Source organism: Myotis yumanensis, unplaced genomic scaffold, assembly GCF_028538775.1.
Source record: "Myotis yumanensis isolate MYYU_CA2020_CCGP unplaced genomic scaffold, mMyoYum1.0.hap1 SCAF_2, whole genome shotgun sequence".
Taxonomy (NCBI): Eukaryota; Metazoa; Chordata; class Mammalia; order Chiroptera; family Vespertilionidae; genus Myotis; species Myotis yumanensis.
The window spans coordinates 88,549,296-88,561,310 of NW_027223753.1; the positions used below are offsets into that span (position 1 = coordinate 88,549,296).

General features: G+C 44.8%; 1 protein-coding gene across 1 annotated transcript in view; it reads right to left on the reverse strand.

Annotated features, from left to right (window-relative positions):
- BMP6 (bone morphogenetic protein 6) overlaps nt 1-12,015 on the reverse strand; it is a 172,940-nt gene that overhangs the window by 15,934 nt on the left and 144,991 nt on the right. The window contains exons 3-4 of the mRNA XM_070405763.1: nt 1,746-1,894; nt 753-950 (exon numbers count right to left, since the gene is read on the reverse strand). Coding sequence (XP_070261864.1) covers nt 753-950; nt 1,746-1,894 — 347 coding nt within the window. The remainder of the gene's footprint in view (nt 1-752; nt 951-1,745; nt 1,895-12,015) is intronic.

Consider the following 12,015-nt stretch of genomic DNA (forward strand, 5'->3'; position numbering starts at 1 on the left):
TCTCTGAAGAACCGGGGAATGGACATGCAAGCAGAGGGAGCTGCTTCCTCTCTCTCTCTCTCTCTCCCTCTCTCTTTCCCTCTCTCTCTCTGAACCTCCCAGGTCAGGGCAGGATGGGGTTGGCCCTATTACTTAGCTCCCGGGGTGAGCACATGGCTCCAGCCTGGCTTTCTGGGGCGCCACCATGAAAGAGATGATCTTGGAACTACTGGTTGCCTTTCTTACCACCACGGAGAGAGAGTCTCTCTGAGAATGCTGCCAACAAAGTAGAGAAAGAGATTCTTCTCAGCCCCTGGAAGCAGCCATGCCTGAGGCTAGAAGCCCTGAACTTCCGGGTTAAATGAACCAATCAAACCTGGCACAGGGGGCAGCCAAGGGCACTGACAAATACAAGCCCATCTGATACAAATGTATGAAGCCTGTTTCCATCCCGCAACCTCCCAGGCATAATGTGCCTGTGAGAAAACATGGGACCTTCATGTGAGTCAAAAAGGAGCTGGAGAAATCTTACCCAACAGAAGGATGCTTTTCCGGAAAAACAGGCACTCAGGATGCCTGCAGGCTGCAGACTCCACTTTGGGTAATAAGCCTTCCCTCCGTGGCCCTAGATCATTGGTGACAATGACGAGGCACCTGCAGGCCTTTGTATTTGCCGTGTAGAAGCTGTGCAGATATGAAACCATCCGCACGTCCTTGCTCTCACTGAGGCCTGAGAGCCAACAAAGAAAAAGACTTCACCCACCCACACCTACCTGAAGCGCTGGAGACCCGGGACACGTCCTGGGCCTGGGTGGAGCGGTTGCGACTCTGCTGGCGACGCCGACCGCTGGCTGACCGCGTGGTGCGCACGTGGACCTCACTCACTTTGAAGAAGGCCACCATGAAAGGCTGCTTGTCATACGGGCCGTCTCTGCCCACCAGGCCTGCAGCTCGGGGGTTGATGCTGAGTCCTTGAATGCAAACCAAAGCACACCCCTCTTTATTCCATGTAAACTTACTCCTGCAGCTGCATAATGGATCCTTCCCGTCCTCCCCGGGACTAAACATGAAGAATGTGGCTGAGGGGAAAGCATGTGTATTCTTGGATCTCTGGTGGCACCCTCTGGATGGACAAAATCAACACCCTCCTTCCAGCCCTAGCTGGTGTGCTCAGTGGTTAGAGCATCAGCCCTCACACCAAAGGGTTGAGGATTTAATTCCCAGTCAAGGGCACAAACCTGGGTTACAGCTTCGATCCCTAGCCCAGGTCAGGGTGCTTGCAGAAGGCAACAGATCGACTTGTCTCTCTCACATCTCTCTCATTTCTGCTAGTCCTTTTCCTTCATATTCATTCTTTCTTTCTGATCATATTCATCCCAACCATAAGGTGACTTCAACACACAGAGTATGCCCACTCTGAGGGCCGTAAGGGGCCCTGGATCTGCTGAACTTGGTGCTGCAGAAGGGGTGCTGGGAGGGATACACAGGGTCAGGATTTAGCCTATGCTCCCATCTTTCTTTTTCTCAACATCATCCACCTGCCTTCCCTCTGAGTGCTCGCCTCCCATTGTTTCTCTCGGGACCTGGCCCACCTACCCGTCTCCAAGTCCTTCCAGGGGAAGGTTTTGCTTTTCAATAGCAGTTACGAGGAAACAGTAAAGGAAGTCATCGTGAGCTGAGGACTCGGCTGTAAACCACAGTTCTCTCATAACCGTTGAAGAGGAAATGAATGACAGCGACTGTTGGCCTGATTTTGGCAAACTTACCATCCCGAGTCACCACGCTCAGCTGAAGCCCCATGTTGTGCTGTGGGGTCACGACCCACAGATTGCTAGTGGCCGTGATGTCAAATTCCAGCCAGCCTTCTTCTGAGGCCCACACTACGCGGGTGTCCAGCAAAAAGAGGTCAGAGTCTCTGAAAGAAAGGAGAGGTGGTGCAGTGAATGGCCGGCTGTCCCCTCAGCTCACTCTCGCTCTGTCCTGCCTGGTGTCACAATAAAAGATGCCAGTGTCAGATCAGGTCCCTCGTAAAGCAGTGTCCAGCGACCTGCTGCAGCTCTGGCGGGCGTGGCACCACAGCGGGCAGGTGCTGACACGCGGAGAGATGACTGTGCCAGGGCCCTGCAGAGAAACGGGCTTTCTCTGAAGATGGCAGGGCCCCTCAGCTTCACCCACAGCCTCGCTATGATGCTTACGCAAATCTCTAGTGGAATTAGGATAAATGATAGACAGATAGATAGGGTCATATTGTTCCTTACTTTATGGCTAATGAACTCTAGAAAGAGAGAAAGTGGGGGGGGAGGGGCAGTGAGGAAAAGGATTAAGAAAATATTAAAGTTGGGATCAATATGAGCTTTCACAAAGTTGTGCTTTGCTCATTTTCTTTTTAACATTAAGATCTGACAATCTTTACGTTGAAATAAAGAGAAACCAGAAGCCACATCATATTTCTGAGTAATCACCAGTTCTTTTCCTTTAATTAAGGTATTTGCATGGTCTGTGGTGAGTGTCAAGTCCTCTCTCGCCTGGACTATGTGATGTGGGTGTATGTTGAGTGATTTTAAAGTTTATCCCAGCGCAGCTGTGAGCCAGGCTGGGGTTCTTTGAGGCAAACTTGTCGAGTCCATTCCTTCCATTGGGCTCCACAGGGAATATTTTTATACTTTTTACAGTTTTCAACTAACATAACCCTAGGGGTTGTGGGAGGATGGAGTGAGGGTTTCTTCCTGCTCGCCCACATGTCATGGTAGAGCGGTGCCAGGGGACGGTCCCCTTCGTGTGCTGCAAGGACACTGAGTCTGAGCCCGGAATGGCCGTGATGGGGAGAGGGCGTGTTTTGGTCATGGAAAGATTTAAGTTTCCTGGTGCTGGCAATATTTTGCCGAAATATCTTAGAGCTGTGGTCAGCAAACCATGGCTCGCGAGCCACATGAGGCTCTTTGGCCCCTTGAGTGTGGCTCTTCCACAAAATACCACGTGCGGGCACGTGCGTACAGTGCAATTGAAATTTCGTGGCCCATGCGCAGAAGTCGGTATTTTGTGGAAGAGCCGGTATTTTGTGGAAGAGCCACGCTAAAGGGGCCAAAGAGCCGCATGTGGCTCACGAGCCGCGGTTTGCCGAGCCTCAGTTTGCCGACCACTGTCTTAGAGGATAGAAAATTAATAGAATTAAATACTAAATTTAAGATGAGCATGTCAATACTAATGAAGTACATTTAAATCAGTGATAAAGTGTTTCCATATACTTTACTTTCCTCAGTCGTTAGGACAATCCCGAAAACTCGGGAGAACATTGCTATCCCCATTTTACAGCCAGGGAAACTGAGACTCAGGTGTGAGGTTAGTGTCATGCGGCCAAGATCAAAAGCTGGTAAGTGAAAGAACTAGCCAGTAAAAAGAATGTGGACTCAGTTTCCCATAATGACATCCTGCCTTCTGAGATTACCCAAGACAACCTATGACAAGTGAATACAATTTATTGTTATTCTTTTGAATATCTGTGAGGCCCGTGAAACATCCGAGTTAAGAATTTTAGATTTCTCAGAGGGGAAACTATTTTTCCTGTTTACATGACTTAGAGTTAGAAGAAAACGCTATTGTCATCTTCTCCAAGCTTAAAACAGTAGGTACAGCTAAAAGTAGTTTACTCAGCTGCTGAACGGAGTCTGCAGGGGGCACATTCAGGCCTGCCATCTTTGAAGCGCTCTCCTACCCGCATGTGTCACACCCCCTGCTGACAAATCACCCCCCCTCCCCGTTACTGAGGTAACTGTGAGCAGGGAGATGGGGTGTCCATGGAAAACAGCAAGAGGGGATGGCAAGTCCAAAGCTTTGAAGTTCAGATGCAAGAAGACATAAATCCTGCTCTGGAAGGTCTGAGAAGCCCTTATCCAGCAATAACAGCCCAATGGACAGTTCTGTGGGAGGAGCAGCTGGGGCCTGAGGAAGCACAGGACAGATGCTCCTCAGAGCAGCACCCTCGAATGAAGATGCTGTGGGAATTTCGGGCGTGAGGCTGCCCCTGAGGCAAAGAGCATCAGTGCATGGGCTATTGCCACAGGTCCCTTGTTGCTACTTACAGAGCTTCAATGATACACACAATGTTTAAGGTCTTGTAACAAAGACGGAGAAATATACAAGAGCAAGTGGGGGGTGGGACAGAAGGCCAGCTTCCAAAAACAGGTGAGAGAAAGCAGAGAAAAGGAAAAAAGAGAAGGGCATGGGTAAAAGAGGGCGAACATGAATCAAAAGCTAAACGTGGGAAGAGTGTTGCCAAGAAGAAGGATAATAATCACGATGTGGAAGAAATTAAATGTCCAGGGAATGTGGACTCAGAGAGCCCAAGTGTCTATCTTGTCTCTGCTCCTAAGAATTCCTGTTTCTGCCGCTCCCCTGGCTGCATAGTAAGGACAAGGCCGTCCTCACTGCGTAAGAGCCCCGTGGGGTTCAGGGGTTCATGAACCTGGTCCAGCAGCTGAGGGCAGGGAGAAAACCCTGCTCCCTGGCAGTCAGACAGTCTCAGATTTAGATGATTAAATCCGGGACACTGAGGAAGGGAGGTGAGGTAGAGCATGGACTTAAGATAACTGGACTAAGTGGAGAGAGAAACAATAAATATTTACTGTGCCTTCTATACACACGTATGCGCCAAGAGCCTCTCTATTCCTTGGGAAGCCTGGAGAGGCGGGTCCTGTAGCTGACGGCACAGAGCCTAGAGAGGGTAAGTGTATTAAGGTCACAGGTATTAGGTGGGCTGACCAGAACTGAAAGTCAGAGCCCGGACTCTTAGCCACCACATTTCTCAAAAGCAGTCAAGAAACGTCCAAGGCACAGGTTGAAATGACTGAGCAAAGGCTCAGAGTAAGGTAAGGGATCACAATGTACTGCACGTAAATGCCAAAGTCGGTGGATACAGAAAACACATGATGTACTCAGGGCTGGCACAGGATCCTATCAGGGTACGGAGAGGAAGCGGGGGAAGTGTGTGAGAGGGATCCGAGAGGGACCGCCCAGTCTCGCCCTATCCCTGCTCCTAGGCAGGACACTCTCGATGAGACTGAGCCCACCACTGACACGCAGTCACACAGCCATGGTGAGGAACTTTCAGAATCACAGCTTTAAGAAACAACTGTGCTGGCTCACCCTCAATGCTTCCAATAGCTCAGGTATTTAAGAGCCACGATTTATGGCAAGTCAATGAAACGGTTCTGGTCTGACCCACATCTATTTACTTTTCTTCAGTGACACATGGCTACCACCTCTGTGAAAGTGTAGCCTCGAGCAAGATGCACCTGAGTTCCCTGTGTGAAAAACAAGGATGCCCTTCTACAGGCTTGAGGTCTGTTATTCCCATCTAAAATATAGTCGCCTCCCAACAGAGTCCTAGGGTCTGGCCAATCTGACCACAGCTGGATTCTTTGGACCCTCCCACTGAATGACAGACACTCAATTGAGCATATTATAAAAGAAAATGCTGAAACAAGATAGAGATATAATTTTGAATGAATTTATTGCCTGTTTTGTTCTCAACCAACTCATAGGCCCATGTTTCATGATGAATATGCATTCGATATCCAAGGATACAACAGTATTATTCTCAATGTGATCCCAACTCAAGGACATGAGTTTCCTCATATTGTGATCATCCTGGACAAATGAAACTCTCAACAATGGACCACACATGATTGATCTCATCCAAGCCACTCATTAGACTTTTAGAATTAGTGTTTGTGGATGAGATCAACCATGTGTGGTCCATCCCATCGCACAGCCTCCAAGGCACCTATCCTTGTCAGTGATATTCCATCTGGCCGTGGAGCAGACAGCACTAGGGGCAAACACAGTGGGTTTCTCTCTTTGCCCTTGAAGAAGGTCAGGGGGCACCTCAGTTCCTGATTTTGACTTTTCCTGACAAATGCTATCCATTAAAGTTACACTGCCCTGGATAAAGTACAACTGTGCTTACTACTAGCCACTTCAGTAGGAAAATGTTCTTCATAAATGGAATTTATAGGTTTGAAGCAAGCAGATTTTTGAAATGATAAGGTGAGTCTGTAGTTTGTTCCTTTACTTCTTCATAACATATTCCTGTGCCATTTATGGGTCTGGACTTAATGGCAAATTAAGATACAAAACAACATTCATACATTGGTGAATCAACTTTATGCAATAATGAAAACTCAATTTTCAAATTGGATGGAAGTCAAAGGAGTCAATCATTTTAGAAAATTAGATAGTAAAACAAAGATTTGTATTTTTTCCTTATGTATATATCATATGCAGATAATTATGTTTAAAATTTTACCACTAAAAAGACAGAAAAGAAGTAGGATTTGAAAAGATAACACTACAACTCAGGATAAACTACTACTACTACTACTACTACACACACACACACACACACACACACACACAGACACATACACGCACACACACAGATTTGAGTAACATAGGTGAATAGACATTATCTATAATAATAAAAGCATAGCCGAAACCGGTTTGGCTCAGTGTGATCCCTTACCTTCGGCCTGCGGACTGAAGGGTCCCAGGTTCGATTCCGATCAAGGGTATGTACCTGGGTTGCGGGCACATCCCCAGTAGGAGATGTGCAGGAGGCAGCTGATTGATGTTTCTCTCTCATCGATGTTTCTAACTCTCTATCTCTCTCCCTTCCTCCCTGTAAAAAATCAATAAAACATATTTAAAAAAATAATAATAAAAGCATAATATGCTAATTAGACCGGATAGCTGAACGACCTTCTGGACGTCCTTCTGGATGAAGCCGGGCTGCGATGAATTTTGTGCATCAGGCCTCTAGTTATTATATAATTAGATAAATTCTCATTGATTTTATGCCACTTGATATTACCCAAATTTCATCTCAAGGACTAGCATGGCATGAAGAGAAGGTTCAAATATCAAAGGGACATTTTATCTTCAACAAAACAATAAAAATCACTTTGCTGTCAGAATATTAACATAGCAAGCCCGTACATGGTGTTTACTACATTACTCTACTAAGTGCTCTCACATATGTTAACTCCTCACAACCACCATAAAAGGTAAATCATATTAACACCATCACAGGTTGGCAGATAAGAAAACTGAGGAACAGAGAGGTTAAGTAGTTTGCTCATGGTCACACAACCAGTAAGTATAGAGCTGGGATTTGAAACCAATCTATTTGGCTCAAATGTTACATATGTTCTTAGTTGTCATAGCAGCCATTCTCCAGTTTAGCCTGCATTAGAACCCCCTGGAAGCCTGTCAACACACAGACTGCTAGGCCCACCCCAGAGTTCCTGGGGTGGGACCTGAGAATTTGCATTTCTAACAGGTTCCCAGCTGATGCTGATGCTGCTGGTCTGAGGACCACACTTTGACAGCCTCTGACCTACAGCACACTCCTTCTCTCTTATATATGGGTAGCATTACATTTACCTGCTTTTTAGACCTAAGGTTCAAAGCTATCTTCTGTCGAAATTTCTTGCTCCTCTCCTTAAACAGTGCAAAGCAAATGTGGATTGCTCCTCAAGTAACTGTCTGACTGTCTTATGGACTGACCTTACCCTAGGGAGTTATCAATATAGACGAATCATTGGAATCACAGGTAAGACCAAGTTCAAGGCAGCAGTATTATGAGAAGGCTTGCTTCTATGTGTCTAAGACAGGGAGAGAGCAGAAGATAAAAGATTATTTTATACTAGGGGCCCAGTGCACGAATTCATGCACCTTGAAAGGAACTGTGGGCAGCAAGGCTGCGGTAGGCACAGGGGCGGGTCTTGCCCCATCCTCCATGACCCTGCCCAGCCCCTCCTGCCGTGGCCCCAATCCCCTGTCTGCCGGCAGTCCTGCACCTGCTGGTAGTGCAGAGCAATTGGGGCCAGCACCAGCAGTGGGTATAAGCGGGGCTGTCGCCAGCAGTGGGTGTGAGAGGCGGCTGCCAGCCCCGATCTCCCCTCAGGAGCAGGGGGAGGTGGAGAAGCCCTGATGCCACTCATACCTGCTGATGGCGCCAAGTGATCGGGGCTGGCGCCGGGTGCTGATAGTGGGTGCAAGCGGTCGCTCCTGTGCTGGCAGCAGGTGTGAGTGCTGGGCAGGACTGTGGTGCACAAGCGCAAAGAATTTTCAGTAACCACTAGAAGCTCACCCCGATGACAGTGACTCGCGCCTCGCCTTGGTCTGGCGCCACACTCACCTGCTCCACCATCCCACCATGGCCAACGCCTGCCATGTTCCGCGCATGCCCCTTGGTGGTCAACGCACGTCATAGCGACTGGTTGTTCAGTTGTTCCACTGTTCGGTCTATTTGCATATTAGCCTTTTATTGTATAGGATAAATTCATGGCTACCTAACCTGTCTTCTTTGGCCACGTAAACAAATGATGTTCCCAAAGACTGGGGTACACTCCAACATGCTCTGGTGACCGCACACAGATTAAACAAGAGTAATGCACCTTTTATACAAATCTTACATGTTTTAGTTCTCATCACAATCCTACATTTCCATATCCTTATCCAATAGGGGGAAATAAAGCAGCAACAGTACTGTTAATTTGTGATTTTTTTAAAAGATGTTTCACAAAATAAGCTTAACTACTACCATGGCCTGACTCCCATAGCCCTGGCCATCCTGGCAAGAAGGTGCTTACACCAAAGCAATCCCTTCCTGGGAATGAATAATATAGAAGGCATAGTTTCCAGAAATAAAAACCTATTTCCTTTTCTCTTTCATGTTTACCAAGTGGATAAGCAGTTCCCAAACAAGAGTTTCCTCTGCCCACCACACCCTGACGTCTCCTCGCTCCCAAATTTAGCATTCTTTTGAGTATATGCAATTTTTTATGACAACTTTAATTCCTCTATGTAACATACTTTTCTATTCTGTGCCTTTACAAAGAACAGAACATACATAGGCTGAGGAACAAGGTTTGGCAGCTTCTTAAGCCTTTACTTGTTACAATTCAGGCAGATCATTCTAAGTATAAATAATATGCACTTCACTAAAAAGATAAAACTAACTAGTTACATAACCCAAGCTGTGGGTCAGTTGTATTCTCCCTTTTTCAGGGGCAAAGGAACAAATACCGAAAAGTTCAATGCTTGCCTGAGGCCCACACTGAGTGCGCCAGAGATGATCAAGTCAGCAGTAAGATTTCAGGAGTCCCTGAGGATCATACCTGTGAAAGCCAGACACAGAAAGAGAAACAGGTGTGGCTGCACATGGTGATAAAAGGCTTTGATTTTCTCCTACCAGACCACAATGGTTTTCTCCTATCCTGGCTTTCTCAAATTTGCCCTTCTCTTCAAAACAGAAAACAGTCTCAGATATCTCACTTTTATCTCAGTGATGATAAAAGTCCACTCACTTCACTTCAGCAGGCAGCACTGAACATCCAACAGAATTCATAGAGCAATCAGTCTATAAAAAATGCCTTTCCGAGGAAACCATTCTCTGAGATCCTGGAACTGGATCAACTACTGGGTTCAGGTCTTGTTTTCAGAACTACACTATTTGGTTAATGAATCAAATATCAACATTTGTGAGGATTTATTATAAAGACTTCCAAGTAAAAATATGGTACTTCAGAGATGTATGCTTCTGACTACAATGTATCAAACTAACACCCCCACTAAGAATAAGTTTAAAAAACAAACCTGTTTGAAGTTATCTTAGAGCAACTAACACCGTCAATACTTGATGAGTCAAGATCTTCGAAAGAAGGGAAATGCATGAAGGTAAGCCCTGTATTTGCTGTTGCCTTTTCATCTTAAAGCACTTGTTAACTCCTTGCATGAGGCATAGATGGCAAACATAAAGGAACAGCAGCCCAGAGTTTGGAGCAATGGCACTGGCTGGGGACCACTGAGTGTAAGGCAGCTAGGACTTGAAGGGCTAAGGTCCCAAAGGAAAGGAGCTGCATAGAAGTGAGCTCATAAATGTGATCTCATAGAATTTTGGGTTCACTTCCTCTAGGACCTTGGCTCTTCAAGTTTTGGCTGAGTTGAACTCCAGTATTTTGCCAAATACTAGGCTGTGTATGCATGGAGTAAGAAGCTGAGAAAACAAGCAAAAAAAAAAAAAAATGCTTAGAGCATAAAAAGCAAAGCAGACTTTTTGGCAGCATTACAATGCTGGGGAGTTAAACATTAGAGTTCAGAGCCCACCAAGGAAGATGGGCCCTGGTAAACAGCCTTGACCTTCAGCTGAGACCTCTACAGGGCTAACTTCTAGGAGAAAGAGAAAACCAGAAACAGATGAACCTCAACACATCCTGAAACCCAGCCTCAACTTCGACAAAAAGGACAAGGTAATCTGCTTGCATCTTGTCTGCTTTCTAGAAGAAAATAAAATCCAGTCTGGAAGACAACAGTATCTAGGACTATTTTTCATAAATAATGTCAAGAATTTAATTTTAAAAATTATCAGACATTCTAGGAAATAAAACCAAATGAGGAAAAATCAAGGGAACAAACAGATAATGGAAATAGATCCATAGGTGATCCAGATAATAGAGTTAATCAGACACGATTTTTGAATCTGCCCTATAAAAAGAGGATAATAAATTACAAGTAGGGCCTGTTCCAGGGATGTGAGTTTGGTTTAACATCTGAAAGCCTTTAATGCAATATACCACATTAACACTAGCAAGGTGAAAAATCATATCATTATCTCCAAAAACTCAGGAAAAGTTTTTGATAAAATTTTACACTAATTTCTAAATTTAAAGAAACCTCTTAACTAGGAATAGAGAAGAATTTCCTTAATCTAATAAAGAGTATCTACAAGAATGTTTATAGAAAACATCATCCTTGATGGTAAATTATTAAATCTTCCCTCCTCCACCCTTAGATTAGAAATCTGACAGGGATTTCCAATCTGAGGTTAGAAATCTGACAGAAATCTGAATGGAATTCAACATTGTACTGGATGTCCAGCTAGCACAACAAAACAAGAGAAAACTATAAGAAATACAAAGGAAGAAATAAGACTGATACTTATAAATGACATGATTATCCCATATAATAAAAGCTTAATATGCTAAGTGTCCAACCCTTCATTCAACCATTTGACCAGTTGCTATGACACACACTGACCACCAGGGGGCAGATGCTCCAACCAGTAGGTTAGCTTGCTGCTGGGGTCCAGCCGATGGGGACTGGACAAGATGGGCCAGACACACCTTAGACCTTTCTGCGGTCCCTCCCTGGCCCTGATCGTGCATTGGTGGGGTCCCTCGGCCTGGCATGCACCCTCTTGCAATCCGGAACTCCTTTGGGGGATGCCAGAGAGCTGGTTTCAGCCCGATCCCCACAGGCCAGGCTGAGGGACCCTACCAGTGCACAAATCCATGCACCAGGCCTCTAGTATTTATAGAATTTCCAAACTATTGCTCAGAAAAATTATTAGAATTTATATGTGAATTTGCAAGGTTGTGAATAAAAGAACAATATACAAATTCAATTATATTTCTAAATGTGAGCAAAAAACAATTAGTGAAATTTTAAAAAGCTAATAATACCACTTAAAATATCATTTAAAACTTACAGACCTGGAGTAATTCTAATAAAAGATATTCAAGAAACAAAACCACCAAATATTGATAAGTTAAAGACAACCTAAGTGAATACAATATTATTGGATTGGAACACTCAATATTGGTAAGAGTTAATTTCTCCCAAATTGATGGGCTTCTGAAATTCCAATCAGAAGCCCATCAATTTTGTTTTGTGGAAATTGAAATGCCTATTTTACAATTTATATGGGAATGCGAAGGTCTATAAATAGCCAAGAAAATCTCAAGGAATAAAATTGTTGAACGTACACACCAGACATCAAGCCTTCTTTAAAAACTAAAAGAACTAAGAGTACAGTATTGGTGGAAGAAGAGAAAAATTAACCAATGGAACAGAATAAAGATCCCAGAAATAGACCCACACATATGTGATCACCTGATTCATGACAAAGATACCACTGAAATAAACTGAAAACAAAATGTATTTTCAATAAATGCTACTAGAACAATTAGGTTATTC